Source organism: Lineus longissimus, chromosome 7 (assembly GCF_910592395.1).
Source record: "Lineus longissimus chromosome 7, tnLinLong1.2, whole genome shotgun sequence".
Lineage (NCBI taxonomy): Eukaryota > Metazoa > Nemertea > Pilidiophora > Heteronemertea > Lineidae > Lineus > Lineus longissimus.
Window position 1 is genome coordinate 12792200 of NC_088314.1, and position 19619 is coordinate 12811818.

Below are 19619 nucleotides of genomic sequence, written 5' to 3' on the forward strand. Positions count from 1 at the left end.
AGAAGTCTCATGTCACCAAGCTGGTGATAAGACATTATCAAGAGAGGGTTGCCCACAGCGGACGTGGTATTACCACAAATGAGATCAGGGCAAGCGGCTTCTGGATTATTGGTGGGAGACGTGCAGTGGCAAGCATTATCCACGCTTGCGTCATTTGCCGAAAGAGTCGTAGTAAGCTCCAGGGCCAGAAAATGGCAAACCTTCCGAAGGAAAGAATAGAACCAAGTCCACCCTTCACACACTGTGGTGTGGACCTTTTCGGACCATACACGATAAAAGAAGGAAGAAAGGAACTAAAGAGGTATGGTGTAATATTCACCTGCCTAGCAGTGCGAGCCATACACGTTGAGACGACCATCAACCTGACAACAGACTCCTTCATCAATGCTCTCAGGCGATTTATCAAGAGAGGGTTATCAAGAGACATTATCAAGAGAGGGTTGCCCACAGCGGACGTGGTATTACCACAAATGAGATCAGGGCAAGCGGCTTCTGGATTATTGGTGGGAGACGTGCAGTGGCAAGCATTATCCACGCTTGCGTCATTTGCCGAAAGAGTCGTAGTAAGCTCCAGGGCCAGAAAATGGCAAACCTTCCGAAGGAAAGAATAGAACCAAGTCCACCCTTCACACACTGTGGTGTGGACCTTTTCGGACCATACACGATAAAAGAAGGAAGAAAGGAACTAAAGAGGTATGGTGTAATATTCACCTGCCTAGCAGTGCGAGCCATACACGTTGAGACGACCATCAACCTGACAACAGACTCCTTCATCAATGCTCTCAGGCGATTTATCGCAGTAAGAGGGTCGATCAGACGGCTACGGTGTGATCGCGGCACGAATTTTGTCGGTGCGCAGCGGGAATTACAAGAAGCTTGGGATGAAATGAACCACGAACAGATACAGAGATATCTCACCAAGCAAGATACTGAGTACGTCAAGGTGGAATTCAAAGATGAACGTCCCCTCTGCCAGTCATATGGGTGGAGTTTGGGAGAGGCAAATACGATCTGTGAGGACCATTCTTGAGAACCTCTTAAAGGACTTTGGAGGGCAGTTAGATTATGAATCACTTAGAACTCTTCTCTGTGAAGTGACAGCAATTGTCAACTGTAGGCCTCTTTCCGTGGAAGATATTGATGATCCAACATGTCCAGAACCATTGACTCGAAACCATGTCCTCACCATGAAGTCAAGAATAGTGCGTCCCCCTCCTGGAGACTTCCAGCGTCCAGATCTGTACCTAAAGAAAAGATGGCGAAGAGTGCAGTATCTGACAGACCTGTTCTGGACTCGATGGCGAAAGGAGTATGTGCATACCTTGCAACCGCGTCAGAAGTGGTTGCACCAAGAAAACAACCTTGAGAATGGTGACATCGTAATCATCAAAGATGACGATTCGCCTCGTAGCCATTGGAGACTTGCGAAAGTCATCGAAGCTGTGAAAAGTGAAGACGGTCAAGTCAGAAAGGTCAAGATAGCTGTTGGAGATCCAAATCTGGACAAAGCTGGAAAGCGGCAGAAGCCACTCACTACTTCGGAAAGGCCCATCCACAAGTTGGTCCTGATTCAGTCCAAGCAAGGAGACCCTGGAAACATCCCGACCGAGGAGCCTGACGTGAGAGACTGAGGGTTTAAAATTTGTTACTCAAATTTTGGGGAGCCATGTAAAGTCAGTCACTATAATTAATAATTTCCATAAATCATGTGCTGCCACCTAGGGTTAAGGTCAAGAGGTAACACATGTCCTGAGACAAGAAACTGGTTTTTCCCAAAGCAGCCCTAGTTGGGCCCTCTGCGAATTCACCCTTTTTTGATGTAAGAAATAGCTGATTCAGTGGGATCAAAGGAGGTAATTTATAGACCTTGTTGTATAGTTCCCCTTGAGTATATTTCCCATGTTTTTGAGTGATCTTAGTTAGGAGTAATTCCTTCTTAAAAACTTGTCAATCAAACCCCGTTTTCTACTGTGGCTTCCATATTGGATTTACCCCTCTTCTGGGGTTTACCGTGTTTGTAGCTGCCTTTCTTGATGTAGGCCTATTATCTTAGCATTTTCAGTCATTGCCAAAATACAGGCAGATACTTGATAAACCTGTCTTACGGTGATTCACCACCACCTTTGTGGGTGTTTTTATTAGATTGTAGATAATTTCATGCATGAGTGAGCTCAATGCATTGCCTAGCTGGCCGTACACTGCTGACACCTTTTTAGTTAAACCTGTACTAACTGTATTCATGTTAGGCTGAATTCTGATTATTTCTTCAAGTCAAAACTAAGTGTGTTTTTGATCATGTTATTAATTTTGTTGTTTAGAAATCTGTTTGAATATTCGATTCCGTTATATTTTGTAGATTTTACGAAGCCGAGTGCAGTGCGAGAATAAATCATCATTAAGAAAAGATACGCCTTGCCGCTTCCGTCAATCCCAATTGCTCGCTGTATCAGCCTTAGATTACGGTGTTCCTGACAGTGACATTACATAAGGGTACATCTGTACCGAAGATTCAACTCGAAAGCTCTAACAGCTACGAAACGTGCCAAGCTAATGGACGACGACGGACCACCACTCCAGAAGAAAAGGTCACCTTTGAGAGGCAAGCTAAAAAGGTAACCCAAAAGTAAACTGTTAACATACTAGTAGTATGTCCTGGATAATGATTTTCTTGCTAGAATTACTGTTGTACAATGAACTCGGAGCAATGACCAATCCAAAGACTCCTTTATTATAATCCTCCGCTCATGTATCGCTGAGCACCATTGTTCTTAAAATTGGGATGTGAAAAACTCCATGGCTAACATTTGCATTCTCTATAATGCCTTGCGTGCGTTGTCTGCTATAATTCTCCCCACGCTCTGCAGCAACCAATGGATTTAATGTCCAAGGGTTGAGGCAAAATCGTGCGACCGATCAGCAACCTAGTTTTGAAAGTCGGTACAAGCTGGTTATAAGTAATTGTCATCTGATTGGCCCAATTTTGGTCTCATGGCACACCAGAAGCACATGAAGCAACATTCACAGGACGCTAATTTGATAAAAGCGGAAAAGCTTCAATCTGATTGGGTGATCAATTAGCTCCCGATATATTGGCACATTGTACAATGAAACATTTGGCACACTGCCCAAAGAAAGCGTCTCACGGGCTGGTTGTGTGAAGGTTAGGAGAGGGCAGGCCCAATGATAACCTGAATTCAGTGAAGATGAACATTTGTCACACACTAGGAGTTGAGACAGAAGACACAAAAGGTGGCATTCCTCATTGCAAGGCTGCACAAAATTAGTAAATACATCAATTGAAAGCTAGGAATACCTAATTTTGATTATACCTACCCAAATGAATGCCAATGAAACATCTTTCAAATTACTAGTAACCCCTTATGTCCGGACTACTTGTGTGTGGGAAATGCCCGTTTTCAAAACAATGGTGCTCAGCGATTCATTATCTAGGTTTCAATAGATCAGTCTTAAACAAAATACAGGCAAACTAGAACATTCAATTATCATGACCTTAAAATATACAAAAAGATACAAAGAAACAGAAATTGAAATATAGTCTAAAGCCTAAGCAGTTTCTATAAGTTGTACATTTCACTACAATATTTTTAGTACTTATGCATGATATTGCTAATAATTTCAAACATTTGTCAAGTGTGCAACACCAAGGTGTTTATCGAAAGTCACTTTTGGAATACCTCCAGTACCGCTACTTAAAAACAGGGTTGGATGCCGTTTTCCGTACTTTTTTTCCCCCTTATTTGTCCTGCACATTTTTTCAGGTTTATTCACAATTCTCTTAGGCAGCTATTATGGGGGAAAACTAGCTTCTGACAAAACAATTTGAAGGTGGAGATCCTTTCTTCTTGTATATTCCAAATTCTTAAAAATACAGGCTTTATACAATGGATAGTTACAGTCACAGATTGGCGAGTCCAAATCTGGTGTTCACAGGCTGGAGTCCAAGACCTGAATGACCATATACAATCTTTGATTTACCATGAAAACTATAACAACACAAAATCACCAAGGAGACATAATACAAACTTTGACAAATCAAACATGTTTCTGATTGAAAGACTTATACTAATTACACTTGCCAATCAAGCGTCTCCAACTTGTCTGAACATACTTGATTAATAAAACAATGACCTTATAGTGAAGGAGTTAAACCCTGTTTTCAAAATTAGCTAACTAGTTTTGTGTTTTGACATGTTCGATATGTCAAATATTCACCTTAAACATTATGAGAAATGATAACTTGTAAATTTATACTTTTGATGAAAAGTGCACCATAAAAGACTCCTGTTGTTTTAAAAATCGAATTCGCTCCTGCGAATTATACGTTGTCTACCAAGGACAAAACCATGTAGGCCTACACGTATACATAGACTTATAAAATGAAGTGACATGAAATACAATAAATCAACATTATTTCAACATTCAAGTTGTGACCAAGAGTCTTTATGCTATTCTGGTTCAGATCATTACAAAAAAACTGTGCTGCAATTAGCATTTTAACTAATCAAAATTAAAGTCAAGTTTCTGCTTTATAATGTCTTTTCTCTAGGCAGATGGAAAGAGCTAAAAAATTTAAAAATATTCCCCGATGTCCGAAAATGTTCAAATCATTGTTCTGAAGACATATTAATAATAATGCTAATTCAATGTCCGGATTAGGCTTAGTAAATACAATATCTGTCCTAATCTAAATTAGCTCTAAACTAATTATATATGTCAGACATACTGGAGACTGAGATCACACATTCTAGATTCTGCCTTGGGTATCCGTTCAAAAGTCTAGCAGCAGTTCAATGACATGTTTTCCTTGAGGACGGCTCTGTTGTGGAGGGATCTGATTGAACGTCAAGTCAGGATGAATACTGAATTTCCTGCCCGAGTTTGGAGAGTGCATGCAAACAGAGACTTCAGATGGCTCTAGTGCAGAGAGTTCACTATGGTTTGCAAGAAAGCTCCTGACAAAAGTCGACACAGTGTCCTTTTCAGAATGTGTAAAACTGGTCATAGCCCGATATGGATTCTCAGCTATGACTGTTGCTATAACGCCATTCTTCGTGTCATAGGTCTGGACTGGTCTCAGAGGAGCATACTTGACCTTAGGCTTATTCACTGAGTTTGATTGAGACCAATTACCCGGTTGAGTTGATCTGGTCACTACAGGAGCATTTGGCTGTTTATCGTCAGCATTCACCTTACCAGGGAGGTCATTCAAAGCTGAAATAATTGTCTGATGGTTATCATAGGAAGATGACAACTCTGAATCATTCACAGCCCAACACGTTTTTTTCGCGAATCTTATGTCCTTGATTCAGAATGTAATCCTTGGCCCGTTGATCAAGGTGAACAGCATTGACCCATGTGTAACACTTGGCTGGATGATCTTTCCATTGGATCAGAAAGTCCTCAGAATCAAAGCACTTCCTCCTCTTTATCACTTTTTCAGTCACTCTTTGGCCTTTTGTTTTGATGGTGCCTTTGTGAGCAACTGTTCCAGTTACTTTCACAGAGTTAGTCTGTTTGGATAGCATGTCAGGGATACTGGTTTCTTCACCTTGGGTGCTGGTTGAGACGTATTCTCTGACAGTTTGAGTACTAATGGATACTCTCATTGGCACTGGCAGGCACTGAATTTCAGCAGACACAGTAAGAGGAGAACACTGAACGGCAATGTCACATGTAGAGGAAGCAACAGTTAAGCTGCTCCCAGAAATGGTATTTGTCTCGCAATGTTTAGTAACATTGCTCGACTCACTAACCTTACAAGCGTAGCCTTTCGTTTTTCTAAAGTTATGTAATCGTTGCTGATCACACCGTAGGGTTGAAGGCGACGCTCACAATTGCCTTTTGTTCTTTTGTGAAAGCATGACATAAGACAGGAAATAGGTGTCTTATTGTGTGCTTCTTCTTAGGAACAAAAGGAAAATGTTAGCCGTGACGCGTGATAAGTGAATCGTTCATTCCTATGCAATGGCTACCATAGTAACACAAAAACAGTAAAACTGTGGAATAGCATTGCTCTTATATAAAGTTTATCATGATGATGTGCTATATGCTCTTTAAAGATGTTGGATAACACCTCTACAAAAAAGGGATGGAGTCTACATCAGTGCTTTCAGTGCTTGATATAACACTCCACTCTTTTCAATTCATAATTCATCCTGGAGGATCAATTTCCCAAATTTCCAAAAATTGATCAGGCTTTCTTACTTGCCAAGCTAGCCTTTCCCAGGTCTCCCAGGACAGTGAGTTCAAGGTATACTGTGTTTACATCACACAATGCACCTACTGCACATGGGCAGTAGGCATTTCCAAAACCCCGGAAAAAAACTAGAAAACTTTGGGAAAACTCACCAAAATCAATCCCCAATAAAAGCATAATTCCACATAAAAGCATATATGTCACAGTTGATAGCAAAAAAAACAGTTAGCCGGTTCTGGTGCCACTGTTTGACATACATGTAGGCCCATTACACGTAATATAGGCCTTTTGTAAGGCGTCCTTCAACCGGCTAAATAGCGTCTCCCCAGTATTATCATACATCACACATATTCCATGGTGGAAAGGTCACGGACATAGTTTTCTATGTATGCCAAACAGCAGCTCTGCCCAACAAGCCAATCAACTGCATGGTTACAAAATAACCATACTGCAAAAACTCATTATGTTGGTGTTAACTGAGCATGCTCGTACTATATACAAAGTACAGCAAGGTACTTCCTGCTTGCTGCATATTAACTGTCCTGGCAGACCTGTTTCCGCTTAAGGACACTGTTTTTTAATCATGTTGGAAAATTTTGTTGTTGGCTCACATTGAGTACACAAGAATTAGATAACATTCTCGGCAAGCTCCTGGGGAATTGATTCCCTTGGATAATTTGGTGACTGCAGCAATCAAACAATGGTCTCATGAAGTAGTCGATACTCAATGCATAGGCAAATACAGTACAGCCAAAAATATGTAAGTCATGTTCCCCTGAAAACAAATATGTACATGTAATTTATGGGCGGTTACATTTCCGACTTACACAGTTGTTCATGCATCGGGTACAGATTAAAAGCTCACATGAAACAGAATTTGATAATTGCCGCTAATTTATATTACTGATTAAAATGACAGAGCTTTTAATTTCTCAGAGTCATATTCTACAATGTACAGCAAGTTTTATGTTTATTCGACAAATAGTACAAGGAAACAAGAGGCCCAAGGGCCTGGCGCTCAGCTGAAATGGATAGCTGAAGGCAAGGGCCAAGTGTGTGTTGGTACTGTTATTATGAGGCAACGTGAAGCTGTAACGTCTGGCACGCAGAAGTGCTGGTGCGAAAGACCTTCTTGCTATATCAGTGCATGCTGAAGTACTGAGTTGACGTCACCCTGCTATTATGACGTAAAGTCATTTCTATTGCCGTTGCAGTAGTGGGGTGTGTGATGACGTCAAGGAGTTGTGTGGTGACGTCAAAGAGTGGAGTCCTTGTCTTCATGCAGCGTAGGTGGAACTAATAACATGCACATTGACTCAAGGTACATAATTATTAGAGTGTATTTTGTGAGGTGAATGGTCAAATGAACCGACTGTTGTCTGGACATTGATGAAGTGGATGCAGCCAAATGTCTGGGATGGTCTTTTATGTATGTGAAGAAAAGAAGATAAAGAGTTGGTTAACAAAATGAACTTTATTGGTGCGGCAGATATTTGATGCCTTTCGGCAGATATTTGAAGCGCCTTGCGCCATATATTTTTTGCCTTGCGGCAGATATTTGATAACGCTCTCCGGGAATGGAAAGCAGTAAAACGAATAAGCACACCTTACTCTGAATGTGGGAACAGCAAGTTCTTTCCTGGACTTGAAATGTGCCAACGACTCCTCTTGCAATAACCAACAACAGTTAATCTGTAAAAAGAGAAGAGAAATTAACACGGACTGAATAAAAAAGGGTGACATCACATAGACGGGGAAATGTACACCACCGGATGCAGTCTGTGCTTGATCAGGCATTTGTCAGATGATATCCTGAACAAGGCATCTATGATCTATGGAGGCAAATCCAAAAAGAGACTTAACCTTCGAAGGGCACACTTATTACTCAGTGAAAAGTCAGTCCTGTGGGCTGTTTTCCAATTCAAAATAAAAGTGTAACCTCTTTATTGTGACTTTAAATTAGTCTCACAGACTGAACCATAACACTAAACAGCCAACCGTGCCCACATGATGTGAGCCGAGAGCTGGGCTTAAAGATGAGCGAGTGGTGTACTACATTTTGAAAATTGTCTATCGTCTACGACATGTGACAGAACAGGATCTAGTGGACTTAATGATGAGGTATAATCAAATAAGGTGTCCATCAAATGAATCATGAGGGCCTGTTGAGTTATACTCGTCTAAGCCTATCCTATAGGCAGATAGGGCTAGGCTATCGTTTTTGTCTTTTTTACAGCCTACAGCACAGCCATGCACAGCGCAGTGTACAGACAGTACAGGATTGCAAATTAAAAACATGAGCATTGCTGCGTAACGAAACTGCAGTGGAATTCATACTACGATGTCATAATGTGACTTTCAGAATAATTGTTGTCACGGCCAATGACCAGACAGGGAGAAAACAAACGTAAATGGCGAGATTTGTTGCAAAATTGCCAACCACAACAACTCAGTGACTATTTTTTACTCAGGGACCGTAGCCAAAATGACCGACGGCGAATTCTAAACAAATTTCAGGTACATGGTCATGTTGAATAAAAGAGTATCAACCGATTGAACATGAGAAATTTCACTCACCTTCATTGAAGCAGCGACTACCGCCATTTTTAAATGGTGGCATCTCTTCTGTCGATCGGCCAATCAGCGGCACTGCTTGCAAAAAGTTGAGCCACCGCCAAATTTGAAATCGCCAAAATTCAGTCAATGTGCCTGCAGCGCCAACTGGCGGTGAAAACTATCTTAATTCCATTAAAAGTAAAAAATGAAAAAATATTTAAAAATATTCAGCCACATTTGAAAACAATATTTGCTCTGTCGACCGAGGTAAAAAGGGAAAGAAATCTAAACGCGAAATGACCTCATTCTCTTAATACAGGTCGGATCGCGCTGATTTTTCGTTTCTGAGTTCACCTTGGGCAACTCCTAATTTAGCACCGTCAACGAAGTGGCTCGGCCTTTCCAGTCAGAAATGTCCAATTTTGTCCACAGATGGGTCCCTAGATGGATGGATGGATGGATGGATGGATGGATTGCAGGACGGACACCATTTGAACAGCTATTCTACTAGCTCCGCTGACTTTGTCAGCTGAGCTAAAAAAGGTTTGTGTAAATTCACAAGAGTGTTGGTGAATGATGTCACACTTAGAGAGAGCAATCTCTGAAACACAAGACATACATGTAAAAGACATCATGATTTTTAGTCGAACCTTTATTTACTTATAGCCTACATTTCATGTATTTCATTATGATTCACTGATCACCTGCTGAATCAAAAGCAATTTATTTGCACTTCAGGGTGAAGCTATGGTAGCTACATATAAATGACTTCATTCATTATCAAATTAATCACCTGATGCTATATATTGCAGTAGTAATCACCTGTTTTCATGGAAATCTTAAAGATGCATGGGACTTACAGTATGACTTCGATATAGGTACATAAACTATCATTCAAAACTTAGTATACAGAAAAAAAAGGTATATTTCTAGTCAAACTAACTAATCTTTTCTGAGAAATAAGATCTCAAGTTTGCCATATATATGACAGCCAGAGAGGATGGTTTACACTCCCTCACAGTGGTATGTCCCGCCTCTTTTCATATACCGTGCCAACCACTGCCAAAGGAAGAGTCTTGATCTGCTGCTCGGCAGACGACTGCAATAAAACTGGTTTGGCACTTTGCCTAATGAAATGGTCTAGGGACCATTGTGCTCACCTGGGGAAATGTTAATGCATGTCATTTGCAGTGGATGTACATGTCACATGGAAATTGGTTGACATCTGTTGAACAGTTTAGGAGAAAAAGAACTTAGTTGAATTTTCAAGATGGCGGCCTGGTGGCTATATTTGTCACCAGATTACATTGAGAACTAGAGTTATTGTCATGAGTACATATAATCACATGAAATTGGTTGCAATCCGATCATTAGTTTTGGAGAAAAAGGAATTTGTTTATTTTTCAAGATGGCCGCCTGGCAGCCATATTGGTTATCGCATTTGATTGAAAATCAAGGATTATGTAGAGAGTACACAGATATACATCCACATAAAATTTGGTTGCAATCCGATCATTAGTTTCGGAGTAATAGGACTTTGTTTATTTTTCAAGATGGCCACCTGGCAGCCATATTATTGGCAGACGGATTTGACTGAAAATTTGACATAAAGTTAAGATTACATAGATACATAATCACATGAGATTTGGTTGCAATCCGATCATCTGTTTTTGAGAAATAGGACTTTTTTGATTTTCATATTTGATGTCCGAACGGGCCAAATTTAAGGGGTGGAATAGAGGGTCTTTAGATACATGTCCACACAGGTTTAGAACCTTCTAGCTCAAATAGAAACGACGTTCGGTAATTCAGCAAACTTTGACCTCTGTGACCTTATAGATATTAGGTCAAATCAAAAACCCGTAGGATACGTAATGTACCCTTGCTAGAAGTACCTACATGCACATTTACCATAAAAATCTCGTGAAAATCGGACCAGTAATAAGCAAGTCATCGAACATTTTAACTTTGGCCCCCTGGTGACCAAACTGTGAATCATAAAAGACCACAGTTCAGTCTACGTATAGGGGTCACCAAGGGGTACATTTGTGCCAAGTTAGGGATCTGTAGCTAAAGCGGTTACAAAACGTGCCGTCATTGTATGGCGGTGCCATAGGAAAACTTTGACGTCTGTGACCTTGAAACGTAAGTCAACTCAAAAATGATCCGTCAGATATGAGATGTACCCTAGCTAGAAGTACCTACCATAAAAATCTCATGAAAATCTGACCATTATTAAACCAGTAATGAAACATTTTAACATTTTATTGTTTGACCCCCTGGTGGCAAAACAAAGAATCATATGAGGCCACGATTTGGTGAGTAGCTGTCACCCAGGGGCGCATGTGTACCAAGTTTGAGTTAAGTACTAGCTTTAGCGGTAACAAAAAGTGCCACCAATGTTTAACGACGACGGACAACGACGACGATGCGCTATCGCAAAGGCTCATAGGTGACAAAGCAAGAGATTGATACGCACACAAGACAAGAGGTCTAACGGCCTGGCGCTCAGCTGAAATATACTTGGAAAGTACCCGGGAGGTCTCTTTCAACCTCAATTATGTTGACCGTAATGTCTCTATCAGGCAAACATACCAAATTAAAAAGACTTTTAACACTTTCAGCGCCATCCGACGTAATTTTACGTCTTGCAAGTTCACACGGTTGAGCCATCCGACGTAATATTACGTCGCATTTTTAAATTTCCCGCTTTGTCTTCGAGGCGACTAGCAGCGCGGTATAGGGGAATATAATTTAACTATACAGCGCTTGAGGTGATAGTATGATGTTCAGCCAATGTGCTATTTATAGCCAAGATCGTCTGCATTCGAATAGGCGCAATGGCGGGTCGAAGATTGATGACGGGGGCAGATGTAGCCGAGAGTATGCCAAAAAGCGGGTATTCGGAAAGACACCATATATATTACTGTTCTATGTGTGGGGTACCATTGTGCAAAATCAAGTGTTTTGCTGACTATCATTCCAAATAAGCATTGTAAAGAGATCTAATAAAGAAGAACCAAAACAGAAAATTTCATGTAATTAACTTTATTCCTTCTATTGTTTTCATAATTTTGAAAAAGGGTAAAAAGGGGCGTAACCTTGGCCCCTGGGGGAAGTACGCTAAATATGGCTGGGCGCTGAAAGTGTTAAATGGCTTCTATCTGCTGGAATAAAGTGGCAAAAAATTATTTCAAAATTTAGGCTTTTTGCCCCCTGCATTTGAGTCGAAATCGCACTAAACTTTCTGTAAACAGCATTTCCTGCCCTGTTCATATGAAATCCCAGATTATAAGTGCCTCGGTCGTATGGTTACGAAATGCCCAACATTGTCTACAGATGGCTGGATGGATGGAAGGATGGATGGAAGGACGGAATGCATATAGCTATTTGACTAGCTCCGCTGACCACACTGCCGACTAAAAGAAGTTTACCATATACAAAATTTTGAATACTAATTCTTTTGTACCAAAGGCAAACACACCACAAGTTCATTCTGATAGTGGAGTTACTTACAGTAGGTTTCCCCTTCAATGCAAGTCCTGGGTCTAGGACTTGCTACACTATATAACAAAGGTATTTGTTGTCAAAGGAAAGTTAGAACCATACAGCAATCAAGAGAAATGCAAACACCTCAAGCAAATGCTCAGTATATGATGGTAACAAAAAGAACAAAAATGTTCTCACCCTGAAAATGCCTGGTGTATAAAATATTGACCGAAATATACAAATATATATTATGAGGGAGACATCCATCATAATAGGTTTTATGCTAAGATGCTCCAGTTTGGCTAGTAGGCCTATCGATCATTTGGGGTCACGTCTGTCATGACTCATACTATCCTACTTAGGGGACATCGCCGCGCGTGTCTACCTCATTCGAGAGAAGTAGTTCAAGATTCATGATCACGTTGTCTACAAAATTTCATCTTTAACTTTTGGGGAATCTTGGACGTTCTTTCGATTTCGAGGAAGGTTCTTTACGACAGTTAAGTAATCTCATTTATTCGAACCCTTTTCTCCGTATTGGTTTGCGCTGAGCGCAATGGCTTCTGACCAGAATCACCCCTTTCGGGTTCTTATTTTCGGCCACAGCTATATAGAAAGGCTGCGGAAGTTTTCTGTTTCTGTGCCCCGATTCAGGTTATTTCGCCCTGGCATGACTGGGCAGAATTTACAACTGGCCGAGTGTAACGTTGACTTCTGGGGTGTGCCAGGATTAACTTTGGCGCGCATATACAACTCGGAGGTGTACTGCAATGAGATTCGTGTTTTATCACCTGATTTGATAATACTTCAGATCGGGGGGAACGATTTGTGTATTTCCTCCTATTCGGCGGATGAAGTGGCGAGGGATGTTTCTAGATTTGCCTTCGAGTTACACCAACTTGTAAATTGTAGAGTACTGATTTCCCAAATTATTCCAAGGATTCAGTGTCCTGCCGGATACAATGACAAGGTATTTCGGTGCAATGGGCGCCTTGCTCAGCTTAATCCAGTTTATTCACCAGTGTCTCTTTGGAAACATAAGGGGATATGGAACCCTCAGGATTGGATATACAATACGGATGGAGTCCACTTCAACGACCTGGGCAACTTCAAATTGTTCAACAGCTATAGGGCTGCAGCAGTATCTGTCTTACGCGGCCATTGACTTGGTATGGTTATATGTTTGCTCTAATTTCAGGTCGCAGGCGTATCAGCTGCTAATGTAACGATCGGTAAAATTGTTTGTTTTGCAGTTTTCAGCCGCACTAGATGGGCATTTCCTACATAAATAGCCTTGCTAGATTGTTTGCGTAGGTGATCTCTTCCCGCTCTCCCTCAAAGGAGGGGGGGGGGCTTATTCTCCCCATGGCTCTTTTACATGTAACTGCTCACCCTATGCCTGATGAAAATCTTTGGCCCGAAGGGGCCTTTTCTTGGCCACACTAGTGGTCTTCGGCTGGCTCCTAAGGGGGTCTTTTTGGCCACGCTGCGGTCTTCGGCTCCTCAGAGGGTCTCATCAATACTGGAGGAAAAATTTACCTGTTTATTTGCCACACTGTGGTCTTCGGCTCCTAACAGGGTCTTATTGTCTGGCCACTCTAAGGGTCTTCGGCTCCTAACAGGGTCTTCTTCGGACGTACGTTATACTCGCCGGTCTTGGCCGGAAACGGTCTGCTACTGCACCAGCTTAAATGGTTAACATTCACTTTACCATGGTTTCAGCCTACTGTCGTTTCCCTGGGCAGGTGATCCATGGCTGGATGTATTTCGATTAGGACAAAGCTTACTGTTCAATTTCTCTTCCAGCATAAATGGACAACACCCGCCCAAAGACAAGGGGGAATAAAGCGAGGGATGCAGGCAAGAAAGGCAAGAAAGGCACTCGTAAACGTTCGTCCGAACAAGGGGATGGGCAGCGTGGAGCAAAGCGCACTAAACGGGATCAACCGGCTGATAACGTTGGCATTGGTAATCAGGACATGACCCAGACATGCAAGGACATGATGGCGAACATGAATCTCATGATGACAAACATGAACAAGTTCTTTGCCACGAAGGCACTTTCCCAGGATCCTGTAACTATCGAGGACACGGACGCAGCTGGCGAGGTCGCTGGGGCTGAGGCCAACGAGGCATCCGAGGACACTGGATTGTTTAGTAAGAATAATGCTGTAACGGATATGGGCAAAGCCCACTTGAGTAGCTCATTTACTTCGGTTGCTTTGGCCTTGGACGCACATGTTAAAATAGAACACAAGGAAAAAATTTGGGCTAATGTTGACATCGCCAAGTTGTTGAATCCGGCTTCCCAGAAAAAGCAATCTTTCAAAGTCAATGGCACTGGCACCGATGGAGATGAAACACTCACCTTCTCCTTTGGTGTACCCAAAGTTAAGATAACCTCATTTTCGCAATGGCAGTCGGCTTTCGCCATTTTTCAGTCCATTTACCTTGATAAGTTCCCGGCAGTATCTAAACAGCTCCTCAGTTATGAGGCATCCGTTAAGGATCTTATGGTCAGAGGGGGTGACTGGATGTTCTACGACGAGGGTTTTCACCGCAATATGGGCGTGAACCCCCGTCAGTGGGACGAACCTTTGTGGGAGCTCTGGGTCCGGGCCATTCACCAAAAGCGCAACAACCCCGCGCAGATCAACCAGCAGCCCTTTCGCCAAGGCAAGAAGGGTCTTTTAGGAGCCAGTACCCGGAAGTTCCCTGCTGGGACCTGTTGGAGATACAACGGAGGCAGACCATGTCCCGGATGCAACTTCCCACACAAGTGCTCCGATTGTGGTGGGACACACCTGGCAACCCGATGCGCTGGCCAGACCCGTAGCACCAGTAACCCTACCTGCCAGCCTCAACTGCAGTCATCCCCTACCTCCTCTGGCCGACCAAAATCCATTGTTACCCCGCCAAACGGACCAATGCGCTCCAACCAACCACCCAATGCAAAGCCGGCTGCCAACGCCCATTAAACCTCAAATACTTGCTAAATACTTACAAGGTTACGATCCAACCCTGGCACAATTTCTACTCAATGGCTTTACAGAAGGTTTCTCTCTAGAATATCAGGGTCGTCGCTCAAGCCGCGTCTGTCCTAATTCAACATCAGCTGGCGAGCACCCTGAGGTAATTGATAGGAAAATTGCATCGGAGCTGAAGGAAGGCCGAATCCTTGGTCCTTTTACTTCCCCCCCTACATCAGATTTCAGAGCATCCCCGATCGGGGTGGTGCCTAAGAAGGAACCCGGGGATTTTCGTATGATACATAATTTGTCATACCCCCGGGAAGGGGATTCTATCAATAAGGGTATTCCCAAAGATCTCACCACCGTTCATTATTCCCCCATCTACGATGCTATTTCCTACATTAAAAGACAGGAAAGCCAGGTTTTCCTGTCTAAGTGCGACATCAAGTCTGCCTTCAGAATTATTCCTGTTGCCCCTAGGGATTACCCTCTTTTGGGCTTCGTGTGGCGCGGGGAATACTACATGGATCGCGTTTTACCCATGGGGGTTAGTATCTCCTGCTCTCATTTTGAGAAGTTCAGTACTGCTATAGAATGGATTTGCCTACACAAGTTAGGGTTTTCCGCTATGGTCCACGTGCTAGATGATTTCCTGATCATTTCCCTTTCGGAAAGTTCCTCTAGGAAGGACCTACAAAAATTCGAAAGATTTTGCGCGGAGGTCGGTATTCCGCTGGCCCCTGAGAAAACGTTTGGACCCGCTATTGCACTTCCATTTCTTGGCATTACTCTAGATACTGGTAAAATGGAGGCCCGTTTACCTGAGGAAAAAATCACCAAGTTTAAACAAAAAATTGATTACTTTCTCAGCAAATCCAGAGCCATGTTATATGAATTTCAATCCTTACACGGGTGTTTGAATTTTGCGTGTTCCGTGGTGCTCCCAGGTAGAGCTTTTTCCAGGCGCTTGATTGATTTAACTGTAGGGTACAAAAACCCATTTCACCATATTCGTATTTCAAGGGAAACTAAAGAGGACCTTTTAGTTTGGCGTGATTTCCTCGACCATTTTAACGGCAAATCATTTTTTGCATGGGCGGGGGTTTTCTCCCTCCTCCATAGCGTCATGCATGTCAGCTATAGCATATTTGCACAAACTTCGTAATCTACCTGATCCGACAAAGTCATTTGTCGTAAGTAAATTAATCTGCGCCGCTAAGAATTTACGCGCGCAACCAGACATCCGCCTGCCTGTTACCAAAGAAATTCTTCACAAACTGCTGGTTGCGACACCTCGGGTGACTTCATCACACTACAAGTCAGTTATGTTTCAGACCGCATTGGTTCTTGGCTTCAACGCCTTCCTGAGGATTGGGGAGATGCTTCCTTCGTCTAAATCCCGTGCAGCCAACTGCCTTCACCTGCACGACCTCATAATCCAATCAGATGGGCTAATACTCTCCTTCCGGAGATTTAAGTCTAGCAATACTCAGGGTTATCAAACCCTGAGGTTATCGGCCAAGACAAGCTGCTGCCCTTTAGTGCATACGAGGGAATTTCTGGCTGTCCGGGGTTAAGCACCCGGGTTGCTTTTCTGTTACCCCTGTGGCTCCCCTTTCCTACGCAGAGAATTCGATAACACGCTTAAGCGTGCTCTCTCCTTTTGTGGTCTCGACTCGTCCCGCTTTAAAGGGCACAGTCTGCGCATCGGGGCAGCAACACAGTCTGCTATCGAGGGCAAATCTGATGCTTACATACGGGCAGCAGGCAGGTGGGCGTCTGACGCATTCCGCAAATACATTAGGATCTTATAACTACATGTAGTTTCATGATATTATGATGTATACCGGGTCAGACTGAGGCTGCCCGACTTTGATTATCTCACTGTAATGGTATTTCCCCAGTCAGACTTAGGCTGCTGGGTTTACGTTAACTGGCTCTATATCATACGTGTTGGAGAGAGCATTTTCTGCCGGTTGTGGGGTGGCCTCAATGACTTTCGGCTTGTGGCGGTACCCTCTCAACCGTTTCCGCAAATTGTCTATTTTAATATGCTTTTGGTCACATGACCCACAAGTCCAATCTCTATTGTCAACCATGGTCATGTGACGCATTTAGTTTCATACCCTTGCTAGGGTATCTTATTTCATGTTTTGCAGACAATGCTCTCTCTTGTAATTTGTAAAATAAATATATTCCTCATATCTTGGCCTAATCGGCCCATAATCAATCTATATAACGTGTTGTGTTAGTCATTCTGAGTATCTGGTGCATAAATATATATTATGAGGGAGACATCCATCATAATAGGTTTTATGCTAAGATGCTCCAGTTTGGCTAGTAGGCCTATCGATCATTTGGGGTCACGTCTGTCATGACTCATACTATCCTACTTAGGGGACATCGCCGCGCGTGTCTACCTCATTCGAGAGAAGTAGTTCAAGATTCATGATCACGTTGTCTACAAAATTTCATCTTTAAGTTTTGGCCATCCGCCTCCCCATCCACCTTCCTTGTATCAAACGATAACGTATTAATTGCACCTTCCGGTGCGGATGTTCTTTTATAAATTCAATTGGTGGCGGTACCCTCTCAACCGTTTCTGCAAATTGTCTATTTTGATATGCTTTTGGTCACATGACCCACAAGTCCAATCTCTATTGTCAACCATGGTCATGTGACGCATTTAGTTTCATACCCTTGCTAGGGTATCTTATTTCATGTTTTGCAGACAATGCTCTCTCTTGTAATTTGTAAAATAAATATATTCCTCATATCTTGGCCTAATCGGCCCATAATCAATCTATATAACGTGTTGTGCTAGTCATTCTGAGTATCTGGTGCATAAATATAATGCTCAACAAACAATATAAAAATGCAGTTAACAAAAGCATGCCAGAAGTACCCCGTAGCTAAACCTCGTCTCGAGGGGATATAGTTCAATTAGTTGTTCACAGGTGGCGCTCGTTGTTGGACGAAAAAATTGTTGACGAAAAAAAATGTTGCAAGAAAAAAATCTTGAACGAAAATAAATGTTGCCGTAAAATTTTGTCAACATTTAAAAAAAAATGTTGCGGGGAAATATTTTCAAGAGAAGAAAAAAATTAAATGTTTTTTTCACGAAATAATGAATTTGTAAAGTTTTTTTTTGAAGAAAAAAAGTTTAACCCCAAAATAATTTTTTTCTGACGAATTTTTCTAAATGTCAAAAAATTGGCTTGTTTTCTCAAAAGGTTGGATCTTTTTTTTAAATAATGCTTATATTTTGTACAGGGTTGAAATAATTCCGCTAATGTTGGCTTGTTTTCTGAAAATGTTGGATCGTTTTTAAAATGTTGCTAATATTTTGTACAGGGTTGAAATAATTCCGCTTTGGCGTGCCATACTCTTCTGTCGATCGGCCAATCAGCGGCACTGCTTGCAAAAAGTTGAGCCACCGCCAAATTTGAAATCGCCAAAATTCAGTCAATGTGCCTGCAGCGCCAACTGGCGGTGAAAACTATATTAATTCCATTAAAAGTAAAAAATGAAAAAATATTTAAAAATATTCAGCCACATTTGAAAACAATATTTGCTCTGTGGACCGAGGTAAAAAGGGAAAGAAATCTAAACGCGAAATGACCTCATTCTCTTAATACAGGTCGGATCGCGCTGATTTTTCGTTTCTGAGTTCACCTTGGGCAACTCCTAATTTAGCACCGTCAACGAAGTGGCTCGTCCTTTCCGGTCAGAAATGTCCAATTTTGTCCACAGATGGGTCCCTAGATGGATGGATGGATGGATGGATGGATGGATGGATTGCAGGACGAACACCATTTGAACAGCTATTCTACTAGCTCCGCTGACTTTGTCAGCTGAGCTAAAAAATGGTCCAGTGTAGGTAAGGGAACATCAAACTCTACATCAATGATTGGTTTCTAGATTAAAAGCTGAAGCTCAAAAAACTACATTTTATCTTTAGCTTTTTCCAAAAGAGCACTTCGAATCGAATCTTTTTGTTTGATCAGATTTTGCACCTTGCTTTTGATTTGTGTCCATGTCTATGGCAAGCGGAGTGTCCAGTAATTAAAAAAACCTAGATTTATTCAAAAAACCTGGTTTTTTACCTACTAAAACTAAGTTTATTTGGAAAAAATATAGGTTTTTTAAAAACAACCTTGTTTTTTTCCTAAAAAACCGAGTTTCTTTAATAAAACCAAGTTTTTTTACTTTCTTTCCTAATAAAGTAGGTTTTTTAACAGAAACTAACATTTTATGCTAAAAAACCTGGTTTTTACCTAAACAACCTGGTTTTTTACCACATAATCGTATAAAATATAAGTTTCTGTACAGAAATGTCCATTTATTCAATAAAACAAGGTTTATTACCAAAATAACATAGTTTA

At 41.8% G+C, this 19619-nt stretch overlaps 1 protein-coding gene across 3 annotated transcripts in view; it reads left to right on the top strand.

The window, feature by feature from the left end:
- LOC135491161 (uncharacterized) overlaps positions 1-18032 on the top strand; it is a 35308-nt gene extending 17276 nt beyond the window's left edge. Inside the window, exons 2-3 of one of the 3 annotated variants that reach the window (XM_064776856.1) lie at positions 2357-2612; positions 14069-18032. In XM_064776856.1, the coding sequence (XP_064632926.1) occupies positions 14074-15240 (1167 nt within the window). In that variant the 5' untranslated portion in view covers positions 2357-2612; positions 14069-14073 and the 3' untranslated portion in view covers positions 15241-18032. Of the gene's footprint in view, positions 1-1669; positions 2613-12517; positions 12762-14068 lie in introns of those variants that run through there. The other 2 variants (XM_064776857.1, XM_064776858.1) reach the window with 2 other exon arrangements.
- Positions 18033-19619: the final 1587 nt, after the last annotated feature.